The sequence below is a fragment of the Abrus precatorius genome, unplaced genomic scaffold, assembly GCF_003935025.1.
Source record: "Abrus precatorius isolate BTA unplaced genomic scaffold, Abrus_2018 Scaffold6, whole genome shotgun sequence".
Classification (NCBI taxonomy): Eukaryota; Viridiplantae; Streptophyta; class Magnoliopsida; order Fabales; family Fabaceae; genus Abrus; species Abrus precatorius.
In genome coordinates this window covers 20,008,494-20,020,571 of record NW_020874406.1, presented here as the reverse complement: position 1 = coordinate 20,020,571, position 12,078 = coordinate 20,008,494, and the positions used below count along the sequence as shown (strand labels likewise).

Sequence of the window (12,078 nt, the reverse complement as noted above, 5' to 3'; positions counted from 1 at the left end):
GCAAGTGGTAGAAGTACTATTGATAAACTTTTTATGGAAGAGCACCATATCAGAACATCCTTACAAACTCCCCACAAGATTTCAACCACTACTTTTCTTAGTCATCATTGTACTCGCATATCTTATTTTTAATTACTGCTGCTTGCCTGAAAACCATGAAAGATTATTTTGATTAATAGCACAAATTGAACAAAGTCTAATAATGTAAAATTATTCAATGTGTATATATTATGTATGGTGTTACATGAGTACTATTTCTGCGCTTCAGCAAAATGCAGACACCTAAAATCTTTAAAATATATGTAATATGAGCGTACAAATTTGAATTAATATGTATGTACCTTTTTCTTAAGCTTAGATTTCTGCTCAGTTTTCTTTGGGGCTGACTTTGAAGCTGGTGCTTTGTGAGTGTTCCCACTAGGTTTGGTAGGTTCTTTCTTGACCTGCCCTGATGACTGAGAGCCAACAGGTTTTTCAGCTTTGAGTGATGCCATTTTATAATTCTTTTCTAAGTAAAAGTGTTCTTAACCTTGTTTGCTTGCTCCAGGTTATCACAAGCCACCAGAGACATCCTTTTATAGATGAATTTGAGAATAACATGGCCTAACAAGTTCAATACCATTTCATCAAATTGCCACTTGCCAGTAATGTTTGAGGGAATGGAATAACTGAACGGTAGGCCTATTGAGAGATGCTGCAGCATCTGATGCTTACCTAAGGCATTTTTAGCAGATATTATTGGATTCATATATTCTACAATATTGTTGATATCATTATGACATGCATGCATACTCCATATAGTGTTCAGATGAATGCTCCCTTGAACTCGTGTATTTTACTTCTTGTTATAACAACTAGACCATTTTCGAATATGGGTCAAAGGCTATTGGCTTCCCACTCACTAAAAGTAATGAAAATAATTTTAAGCATGTAACAAACAAATTAGAGAAATTCTTAAATGTCAAGGGAGGAAGAGGTTTTCTATCTCTTTTGTACTACTTTATCTGTGCTAAATTAGCTACAACATTAAAAATGTGGTATGGAATTTGTTACAATCTCTAATCTCCGATGGCAAAATAAGATAGGAATACCTGCAAAGACACTTGGGTAGTTAAGTTAGTAATGAAATTTGCAAGTGTGAGTGAGATTGGATGATCAAACTTAGGGTGTGTGTTAAAATAAGGAAAGTAATATCTTTAGTAAATAAGAAAAGTGGCACTGTAGTGAAGATAATCTGTGTCAAATCTTCTTATGATTTCAGACTTGTACTAGATAAGACACTTCGGCCATTACCGTAGAAGAAAGAAAATCAATACATATTCTGCTTGATACCAGGTAGAAAGGTATTTATATCCTTTTGGCCTAACTTAAGGATGAACATCTTTCTAATCATGTCAAAATAAGATAATTAAAGATTAATAATCAATAAAAAAGGCTAATTACTTAAGTAATTAAAAAATTAAGACAGGACTGAGTCATGAAATTTATTAGTCTAATATTTTGTCTATAAAAAAAAAGTAAGAAGTATAAGTAAAAAGTTAACTTTTGACATTAAATAATATTTATTACCCTATACCGAATACTGACTTCACCATCAGAATATCTTTGTAGGTATCCCATGTTATAGCATAGAAGAATTTAAAATATTTCACAAGAACGTTACATCAAAGAACGAGAAAAGAGACTATAGAAGACAAGTATTTCTATATCAGGAACAAAACTATTTATGACAAGTTAGGAATATAAGATCTTAGGAGATTTGGTAGGAATAAGATTTGCAGATAATGCTCCAGAACATGAAAAAATGATGGGGCATGGAGTTGGCGTGATAAGTATTGAATAGTGCTAAGCAAGAAAATTTTCTTGCTCCCTGAGAACTTGAATTTCTCAATAGATTAACTACATTGCATAATTTATTACACATAGTTTTTATTGGTTAAAAGTATAGTTCATACTTCATACAACTAAAGGATTAATTGACACTAGATAAATTTTTTACAATATGTATTTGAGTGCATATTTTGTCTATTAGTTGTTGGGAAAAAACAGGTATACGTGTCTGTGTATCATTGCATTTCCTTAACAGAATCAAATTTCTAGGATGGATGGTTGTTCCTTGATATAGCAGAGTCAGAGACATAAAACATTCTTTTTTCTTGAAAATTAAAATATTTCAACACATCTAGTTCAATTTCCATAACTGATTGTTTTCTTCAAATCACTTCCATAGATTCATGATCAGAAGGCTGTTCCAATTTAAATTCAATAAAACAGGAGAACGTGCACAGGAATGTTCAACTAATTAGACTAATATTTATATTTTAAAAAAATTAATGAATCCCAGACATTACATGAAAACTTTATTAGACAATTCTCATTACTAATATTTTAATTTTCAACATTATACTTTCATGAAGATTCAAAGCGACCTATTGTTTCAAGAATGGATATTTTGATGACTAAAATAGCGATGAAAGATATCTGGTTTTTCTCTAGAATTACAAATGATTAACTTAAACACTGAAGTGAACCATTATTGTTTGATTTGCGAGATCTTAAGTATCACTCATAACATTATTTATCCATCCTCGGTACTCGATAATATTGCTATAGAGGTCTACACGATCACACTACCACCGTAATTTTAATGTAATTTCAATAACCTTAATGCAACTAAGCTTGCAACTACAATCTAAAATCATGTTCATTGCTAATTATAATGATTTACACCTACAACATATATAGAGGAAGGGAGAAATATAAGAATAATTTTAAAATGTAAAACATATATTTGATAAGATAAAACTCTTAGTCTACAGCTTTTTAACGTAAGGCTCATTATTTTGTGGCTGAGATTGTGATGGATAATGTTGAGGAACCTTCCATAAAGGCTCATTATCTCTCATTCCTTATTTTCTGTTTGAATTTTCGGATTTCAAAGCTTCTGATGGAGAGGACAATAGCAATACAACACAAAGCGTTGCATTTTGCTTCTGCTAGCTTTATCAACTCCCAATTTCACTTTATTTCGTCAATTTAAATTTGTTGCATTTGAAATTACTTCAAAGGTTGCACGAAAAATATGGAGTGTGTAGCTATACAAATTTTAATTACTCCATTTCATATCAATTAATCACAAGGATTTAAATATATAGCATTTTAAATTACTTTAAATGTTAAATGAAAAATACAACTACAACTATACAAATTTTAATTGCTTCATTTCATACCAATCAACCACAGTGCTTTAAATATGTTGCTTCCGAATTATTGCAGTAGTTACATGATGAATACGGACTACATATACACAAATTTTAATTGCTTCATTTCATATCAATTAATCAGAAATATTTATAATATTCTTCTTGTAGCTTGAACCGACTTACCACTTCCACTGAGGCAATGATCCCAACAATAAAAGTGCAAAATTAATATTATGATCCTTATCTAGTCAATGATGCAGCCCCATCCTCAAAGCAAGATAAGCCACAACTCTGTATCCAAACAACATTACAGCCAATACAGCCACATCTCCCCACAAGCTATCAAGTCCAAGACACTTTATGGCCGGAAAATCTCTTATCCTACAATGCAACCCTGGTCCACATTCATTGACCTCATTTACTGAGTACTGCACTCCTACTAGAAGCTTGTAGCAATAGTGACTAAAAGAAATGTACTTCAACCAAGCTATAAATGATGGCATTTGCTGAATGTAGTAGCCACCAGCTAAAAGAAACACCAACATGGTCACTGAAGCTAGTGTTGTGGCCTGTTTAACATCCATTAGAATGGCACCAAGTGCTAGGCCTATTCCTTGAGAGACAAGAACATTGAAAAGCATGATCAAAAGGGTTAAGACAAATGTAACCAAAGAAGGCTTGAGACCACCCATCCAATAAGTGATAGTTACAAATATGGTTGGAAGCACAAGCTCCATTGGCAAGTCTCCAATCATTCGTGCCATGTAGTAGGCGGAGAGGTGGTACATGCCTGATGATCGTTCTTTCATAAGCATTGGCCGGTCCAGAGGGAAAGCAAAGATGGCATTAAATAGAGGGAAGAATCCCCAAAAGATGGAGAAGAAGAATAGCAAGCCAACCTGTTAACAAGCATATAATTTTGTTGTGAGCACTGCTATACGACATGGGAAAGTAACTGCTTTTTACTGTGTTTGAAGTTTAATCCAAATTAAAAGGTAATTGAGTGCACAACCTAAGCAAATTGTCTTAAGTATTCTATATTCTTTAATATCCAATGACCATTTACTTTTGAACTCTCAAAAAAAAAAAAAACCAAAAACACAAAACAAAGCATAGGTTCACAATACCTGATCTTGTACGTGTAAGGGATCAGAATGCCACCACAAAAGTCCTGAGAGAATGGAGACAGACAAGACTTGGAAAATCCTTAGGCCAGAATAAGATTCATGCCTCCTCTCCTTTAAACCCCTCTTAAGCAGAACCTTGAATTGCTCCCACCAACTTGTGGTCCATTGGTTCTTAGAACCTACCATACATACATAAACATCATTTAGCCTTGGTGCTATTCTAATGTCCTGTTCTTTACTACTATAAAGGTAAATCTATACCAAAGAAACCAGAAAATTTCACTTACTTCTCGATGTTCCTGTGTTAAAAAATCCTGGGTCTCTATTATTCTGTTGAATCTCTTGTTTGAGAAGAGGGTATAAGTTTTTCTTATAGGATGAAACTAGGAGCTGTTTGACTGATGCTTGATCCTCATGGTGATCTATCTGATCATCCTGTCTGACATCAGCAACTATGCCTGCAAATCCAAAAAATCTAAAGAATTAGAATCTTCATCTCCATATCAAACTATTTTGGTTTTAGTGTTTATGAACCAAATATTTCAGAAATCGAAGCATAATTAATCATATCATAACCAAGCTTGAACATGCTTCCAGCAACATAATTTCCGGGATCCAAATATCGTTTACTATTTGGAAATTGAGCTTAAATGTTCATCTAAATTCAGTTTTAGAATTAAATGAAAATTTTAAACTTTCATAACATAGCTAATCTCACACTCACATAGTGCGTAAAGACCATGGATGCTGACACTAAGCTATAATTCAATGTATGCCGCAATATTAGAGATGGAAAATTACACTGCCAAAGAAGCCTTTACTTTTGAAAAAGAAAAATTAAAGTGTTCGGACAAGGCACGAGAGTGGGAAATATAGTATAGTGAATCAAAAGTAGCAAAAGTGATGATGATACTCATAGATTTCCACAAACCCCGTTAAAGATTTTCGTGCAAGTCACTGAATCATACCTTTAGTTCAATAATCACTTTAAATAATTCAAAATGAGTCTCTCTTTTTCTCTTTCAATAAGAACTATATAAGATAAATTTTTATGCAAGAATCATTTTCCTAAAAGATAAAATGAAAAAAATCTTATAGTAAAAATCAAGAAAATTATTGAAAATGAAAAGAAAGCACTTATGATTGATAAAAGGAGAAAAAGAAACAATTTTGTAAGTATTTGTGATGTTTTGTAAGCACTTTTGATTGGAAAATGAGCCCATTCTACCAAACGTACGAGGGAACGAGATTTTTTAATAAAATCAAAAGCAATGAGCTCAAATTAATTCCAAAAACATACTTATCTCGTATTAAACTTTATGAGATCATGGGGATTGGACCATATCGAACACCTTTAACATTTATTACATAAAGTTCTCCCGTGTGTTGATCCACGTTTCACGAAAGATACTCACATGTTTTGAAACCGACCGAATAGGGATTTCGGTCTTGTCTTATCAATTCACTTCTTCTAATGACCCATTGGGAATTGCCACCTTGAAAACAAGGTTCATAGGTAAGAAACTCCAATCCTTTTGCATCCACATTATTTAATTATGAAAATGAACCCTTACCAAATAGCGACCAGGTGTAAAACACTCTCTTTTGAATTTCATGCATGGTGTCCATTGCCTAATGGGTCAATTGTTCTACAAAGAGATTAACATGCACAAAACAAAATCCTACACTTTCTTACATCACTTTCTAAAAAAACCCCACCTTTTAAGATTCTTAAAATTTGGTCAAATAACTTACCATTAGCAAGGTCAAGCAAAAAATCAGCCGGGTTCATGAAATTGAAAGCGGGTACAAACCCAATGGACTCAAAATAATCCATGACCCGACCCGCTTGCCCGGTATAAACCGGGTACCCGTCCGACAACACCACCACCTTGTCAAACATCCAATACAACCGGCTTGAAGGCTGATGAATGGTTGTCACCACCGTCCGGCCACTGCGGGCCAGGCTCTTGAGCACCGCCACGATACGCTGGGCTGTGGTGGAATCAAGGCCGGACGTCGGCTCATCCAGCAACAACAAACTCGGGTTCACCAACATTTCTTGCCCAATACTGACCCGCTTTCGCTCCCCGCCGGAAACTCCCCGGAACAACGCGGTGGCGCCGCCAACCGGGCTGTTCCGGCACCGGGACAGCCCTAGTTCAACAATGACCAATTCAACTTGCTCCATCTTTTCTTCCCTATTCAAACTCTTGGGAAGTTTCAACATGGCAGCATAAGTGAGAGTCTCAAGCACGGTTAGGTGAGGGTACAACATGTCATCTTGGGACACAAACCCTACGTTACGCCTCATGGAGCTAGAAAATGGGTGGCCATTATATGTGATGTTGCCAGAGAGTTTTCCGGCGAGACGGCCGGCGAGGGCGGTGAGTAAGGTGGTTTTCCCACTCCCTGAGGGACCCAACATTGCCATCACCTCCCCTGGCCCCACCATCCCCGTCACACCATTCAACACCGTCCTTGTTAGCTTTGGCTTTTGTGATGATACACAACCATTCTTGTCCCTTCCAAAGTCTATGCTGTAGGAAACATCCTCAAACTAACATGCAAAAATAAAGCAACGTTAGAAGAGAAACGACACAACATATTGTTATGTAACTAAATAAATAAAACATCTGTCTATAGGCATCTACGTATTTGATTCAGCTTCTTTTTAAAATTATAACATTAAGGTATTCTCAGACATAAAGAAATAATAATTTAAATTTTATCAATTTAGAGATTTTGAAGGGATAGATTGTTTTTAACTGTGTGCTAAATATTTTATACAGACAAAAGGTAATGAAAGAATTAATATATATGTTTGTGTGTATGATGATGCATGAGTGTTGTTAAAAATTTGATGAGTACTTTGAGGGTAACGGGACGAAGGGATTGGTGAAGAATGGAAAATCTTGTGGCTGAAGGAGGTGGATGGTGCTGAATGTCATTGCTTAAAGTGGGTTTAATGTTGTTGGTGGAGGAAGGTGGTGGTTCAGCATGGACAGAGCTGTTTTCCGAGCGGTTTGGGATGGCCGGAATGTTTGGTGTAATGGTGGTTTCTTGCTGAGGGGGCATCATTTCAGAGATTGGGTTCTATGACTGTGATTCTTTTGAGGGAAGAGAATGGTTATTTTGATGTTTATGTGAAGAAGAGAGGTGGTGAAGAGAGAGAGTCACATGAGTGAACGGGTAAGGTGAGTTACAAAAGTGAACAAGGCACGAGAAGCACACAAAGGACCGATCGAAGGATAACAATATATAGTAGAAGAACACTTCATAGACACCTCTTTGCTTGGATTTTTCTAAATTATCTTATGAGAAAATAATTTTATTCTGAGCAAATTATTGAATTTAAAATATTAAAATTTTATCAATCTTTTATTTACTTTTTTTTACGGATAAAATATCATTATTTAGTTTTCCTAAAATAGAACTATTTAGTCGGTAGAATAATTTAAACAAACTACTTTAAATGTATACACTCAGATAAAGATAAGAAAAATTAAAAAAAATATTAAATAGATATTAATATTGTTGAAATATTCAGTAATCAGAATTGTAATTTGAACGTAGCATTAGGAACGAGAGAGCATCCGCCAACTATTGCTACTGTGTTTGTATGTTACTGTGCATTTTAAGACAAAACCGAGTAGAAATAAAAAACGAGTAATGATATAATTTATATTTTTTTCTAATAATAAAAAAGAAAAATAAAAAAATGAAGCAATGAGACCAGGTTGTCATAGTTTTAGACTAGAGGGAATATTTGTTTATGAGAATTTCAAAAGGAATAATGATATGTTTATACATTAATTTTTCATAATTTTTTTTATAAAAGATGTGGAAATAAGATTAGTGATACGATGAAAAGTGATAAATAAAAAAATATTGTAAAAATTGTGAATGAAACTAATACAATTTTTTTTTGGAAGTATGTATTCATTACCAGAAAGGAAAGAGATAAAAATTTGAGAGAAAATAATAAATAAGATGAATAATTAATATAATAAAAAAGAGAAATATATATAAAGTGAATATAATTATTGAATGAAAAATTATAAATGTTTATTCATAAAAGAAAAGCATTAACCAACACACACTTGGTTCAAGTGATCCATATTTGATTTTTTTTAAAATAAGGTTTTCAATTTAAATTTTGTTTTGTTTTTTTGCCAAACGTGCTAATTCAATGATTTTGTAGACATTCTTCGAGTCACAAAGAATTATATTTAAAAATATGTGATTTAAACAAAACAAAATAAAATACTATTTGTGTGCTTAAACTTTTCTGCAGTCATTTTAATTTTTTATTTTATCTTGAAAAAATGAATTATGTAAAAGATGATATAATTTTCTACATGTAAAACTTGTATACCATTTTATTCATAAAAATATATGAAGCAAACTATATTGAACTACCAATTACTTAGTGCGAGACACCACCTAACTACATTTTCTTTTAAAAAAATACAGACACATATATGAATGTCGCATTTAGCATTAGCAACGTGTAGGGAAGTCTTTTGGTAGATTCCTATCTTTTTTTGCTTGCTGTAGAATATGTAATTAGAGATATTTTAAATTTGACTTGAATACACTGTAGTGATTGTAATATCAAAGCATAAGGGGGACCCAATTGCAGATTTCATCATATCCACTACCCATAAAGGATGCGAATGAATATATTTTTTACATGAAAACAATTATTGTGGTATCTTGATTATGGTAAAGTGTTGATGATCAAAAGAAAGGTGTTAGTAGTAAAAGTTAGCAAAGGTTCTAACAACATGTTTAGGAGCATGTTTAGTTTACAACATGTTTAGGAACATGTTTAGTTTATACTCCAAAGTTGCTGTAAAATGAATCTACTATCATTTCAACGCGGTTTTAAACAATTTCATAAGAATTAATCTTACGTCAATGAGATATTAAAAGCTTTGTTAGCTTAAGTAACTTGTCTTTATTTTTTATAAGTATTACACTAGTACAGTGAAAATTTTTACTATAAATTTGACTTCTACAGACATTTAAATTAAAGGGTTGAAATTTGAATAAGAGGAAGATAAAGTATATGTATCGTAATTTTAATAAAAAATAAAATAACAATTATTTAAAAATAAAAATTTTAAACAAAAATTAATTATATAATTTTTTATCTTATTGAAAGATAAAAGAAAGACTAAAAATGAATTTTAAAAATATTATCATGAGAAATATTATATAAAATAGTATTTATAAAATTTTATTTTTAATCAAATTTAATAATATCGTACAATCCATTTAACTGATCTCAATTTAATGAGATAGTTTTTTTTTTTTGTTATTATATAATGAAATTGAATGTTCAAACCAGTTGACCTTTATACTTGTTTCTATTATTTTATAATAATTAAATTAGTGTATTTTATTAAATAAAAATCAATATTAAATCAAATTTCTATCCGTTAAACTAATGTCACAAAATCTTACAAGTGAACAAATTTAAACACCTTTAATTTTTATTAAAATTTCTACTTTCATTAAAATATTATATAATTTAAAATATTTTCAATTATATTTTTATATTTTATTTATACTTACAGATACTAAATTATGTTAAATATTTATTAATTATAATAACAGTAATGCACTTCATAGACTGAACTTCAATATTATTAAATTAAAAAGAAAAACCAACTAGATGTTCTAAATTGTATACCATGATTAGATGAATTGTCTATACTTAATAACCAAGGTACGTGACCATACAAATATATCAACCAAAACAAATAGTTAAAGTAAAATTAAACATTATATTTTATTAATATAACTATTATATTAAAAAATTAAAATATTTAAATTACATGCATATAAATATAAATAATCTAAAACATAATTTACATATATATATATATATATATAATATTATATAATTTAACAATTATGTTAATAAAATTTTTATACAATGTTATCAAAAGTATCTATATCTTTAACACTTAATTGTAATTAATCTTATTTTTATGTGTGTTACTTCTATCACGACATAGTTATCATACCCAATTTATAAATATCTTCACTATTTTCAAATTCAACTAAATAGTATTTACTTTTAAATAATAACTTAATGTATATACAATAATATTAAAAGAGTCACTGGATAATATACAAGAAAATGATGAAAAATAATTGTCGACACAATAATAATGAAATAATGTTTATTCTAAGAAAAAAAATAATTTAAATACATATAAGAAAGACAATTGAGAGCATCAATAAAGAGAATAAATAATATAATTTTTAGTCTAATAAAAAAATTAGAGAAACTCTAAAAATATATAATAATAAATAATATTTTAAAAAATTATCTAAATAATATTGTGTGATTTATGTAGCTGAGTTCACTTAATGAAATGGTATAATTTTTATTTATAAATATTAATAAATAAAAATGATTTTGTTAATATAATAATTTATGATTGAACAATATGTACAAGAAAGAGAAATTTTCCTTTAGAATAAATATGTTAATAAGTTATAATGCTAAAAAGTGTTTTGGAAATAATTTTGTTTTATTGCAGTCAATTTGGTTGTGATTAAAAAGGTATTTAAATATGTTTATCTCCTATAAATACGTATAAAATTAGCTTTAATAATTTTGATGTGTGAAAATTAAGTGACTTTAAAAAGTGTAATTTTTACAGGGTGTTCTCTCTTTAGCAGTGTCTGCTTGAGAGGAAAGCATGGTTTCCCAATGCCTTTATAGGTGTCAAAGAACTATTCATCAACACAGTTAGTGGCTGAAAATGGTGTCGTCTTTCCCATAAAAGGCATTGGTTTCAGCGTTTGGTCACTATCATCGAAGGTGTATTCTTTAGTTAACCTTTTTCTTACAATTCCAAACACACATTTCAGAATTTCTATAGCTGTGATTTTATTTCCGTAATTATATCACCCACCTCTGCCTAATTCCCTTTTAAAGAAACTAAATCTTTTATGCATAAAGCCCATTTTTGCTTTTTCAATTCTTCTCTTTATTAAGTTTATTTAAATTTGACAAATTATTTTTTATAAATAATATATATATTATTAAAAAGAGTTTAAGAAGAACTTAAAACTCAAATACACACAAAAAAAAAAATATTTATTCAAAACAATACCCTAAACCTTAAAAAACAGAAATATATTTATATAAAATTTGTTTTAAATATCAATTAGTTAGCAAAATAGTTTATTCCTTACTAATAAACGATAACTATTTTTAAAAATTTGACAAATCACTTGAATGGAATTACTCTAATTTTGGATAGAAAGATCTTATTTAATACCACAAAAACAATACTTTGAAGGAGTAGGACGAATAAAATATATTTATAAATAACTTGGATATATTCTATCAGACAGTTGTTGATTAAAGGAAAGTTTAAAGTTGATTTGAAATAAGATATAATATTCTAAAACTTTCCAACAAATATTCAATTCATCATATCTTCTGCTCTCGTGTCAACATACCACAATTTTCTTGTTAAAAAGGATTAAAAAAATGCATCATGTATGAAACAATCAGAGAAGGGACTCCACTTAAAATAGAGTATATTCTTATTTTTGTCGAACTAGTGCAAAAAAATTGTTATTAATTTCATCTCTGTTATTATTTTATTCGCTAAATCTTTTTTATATTGAGTAAATCTTTTAATATTATAGCTGTCATCAATTTAGTTTTCTACTTGTGTAAAATGTCATGAGTTATTCTCTAAATTATAATTCTT

General features: G+C 30.3%; 1 protein-coding gene across 1 annotated transcript; it reads right to left on the bottom strand.

The window, feature by feature from the left end:
• Positions 1-3,220: 3,220 nt before the first annotated feature.
• On the bottom strand, positions 3,221-7,563 carry LOC113869368 (ABC transporter G family member 21-like). The gene is made up of 5 exons (XM_027505663.1): positions 7,202-7,563; positions 6,086-6,890; positions 4,618-4,788; positions 4,331-4,509; positions 3,221-4,102 (listed from the first exon to the last, which is right to left on the bottom strand). Exons 1-5 carry the CDS (start codon positions 7,409-7,411, stop codon positions 3,452-3,454), a joined length of 2,016 nt encoding a protein of 671 aa, XP_027361464.1. The 5' UTR covers positions 7,412-7,563; the 3' UTR covers positions 3,221-3,451.
• Positions 7,564-12,078: the final 4,515 nt, after the last annotated feature.

Coding starts and splice junctions, on each gene's coding strand:
- LOC113869368 (XM_027505663.1), bottom strand. CDS start 7,411: ATGATGCCCCCTCAGCAAGAAACCACCATTACACCAAACATTCCGGCC. Junction 6,891..7,201: donor TTCGTCCCGTTACCCTCAAA/GTACTCATCAAA, acceptor TTTGCATGTTAG/TTTGAGGATGTTTCCTACAG. Junction 4,103..4,330: donor CCTTACACGTACAAGATCAG/GTATTGTGAACC, acceptor GCTTGTTAACAG/GTTGGCTTGCTATTCTTCTT.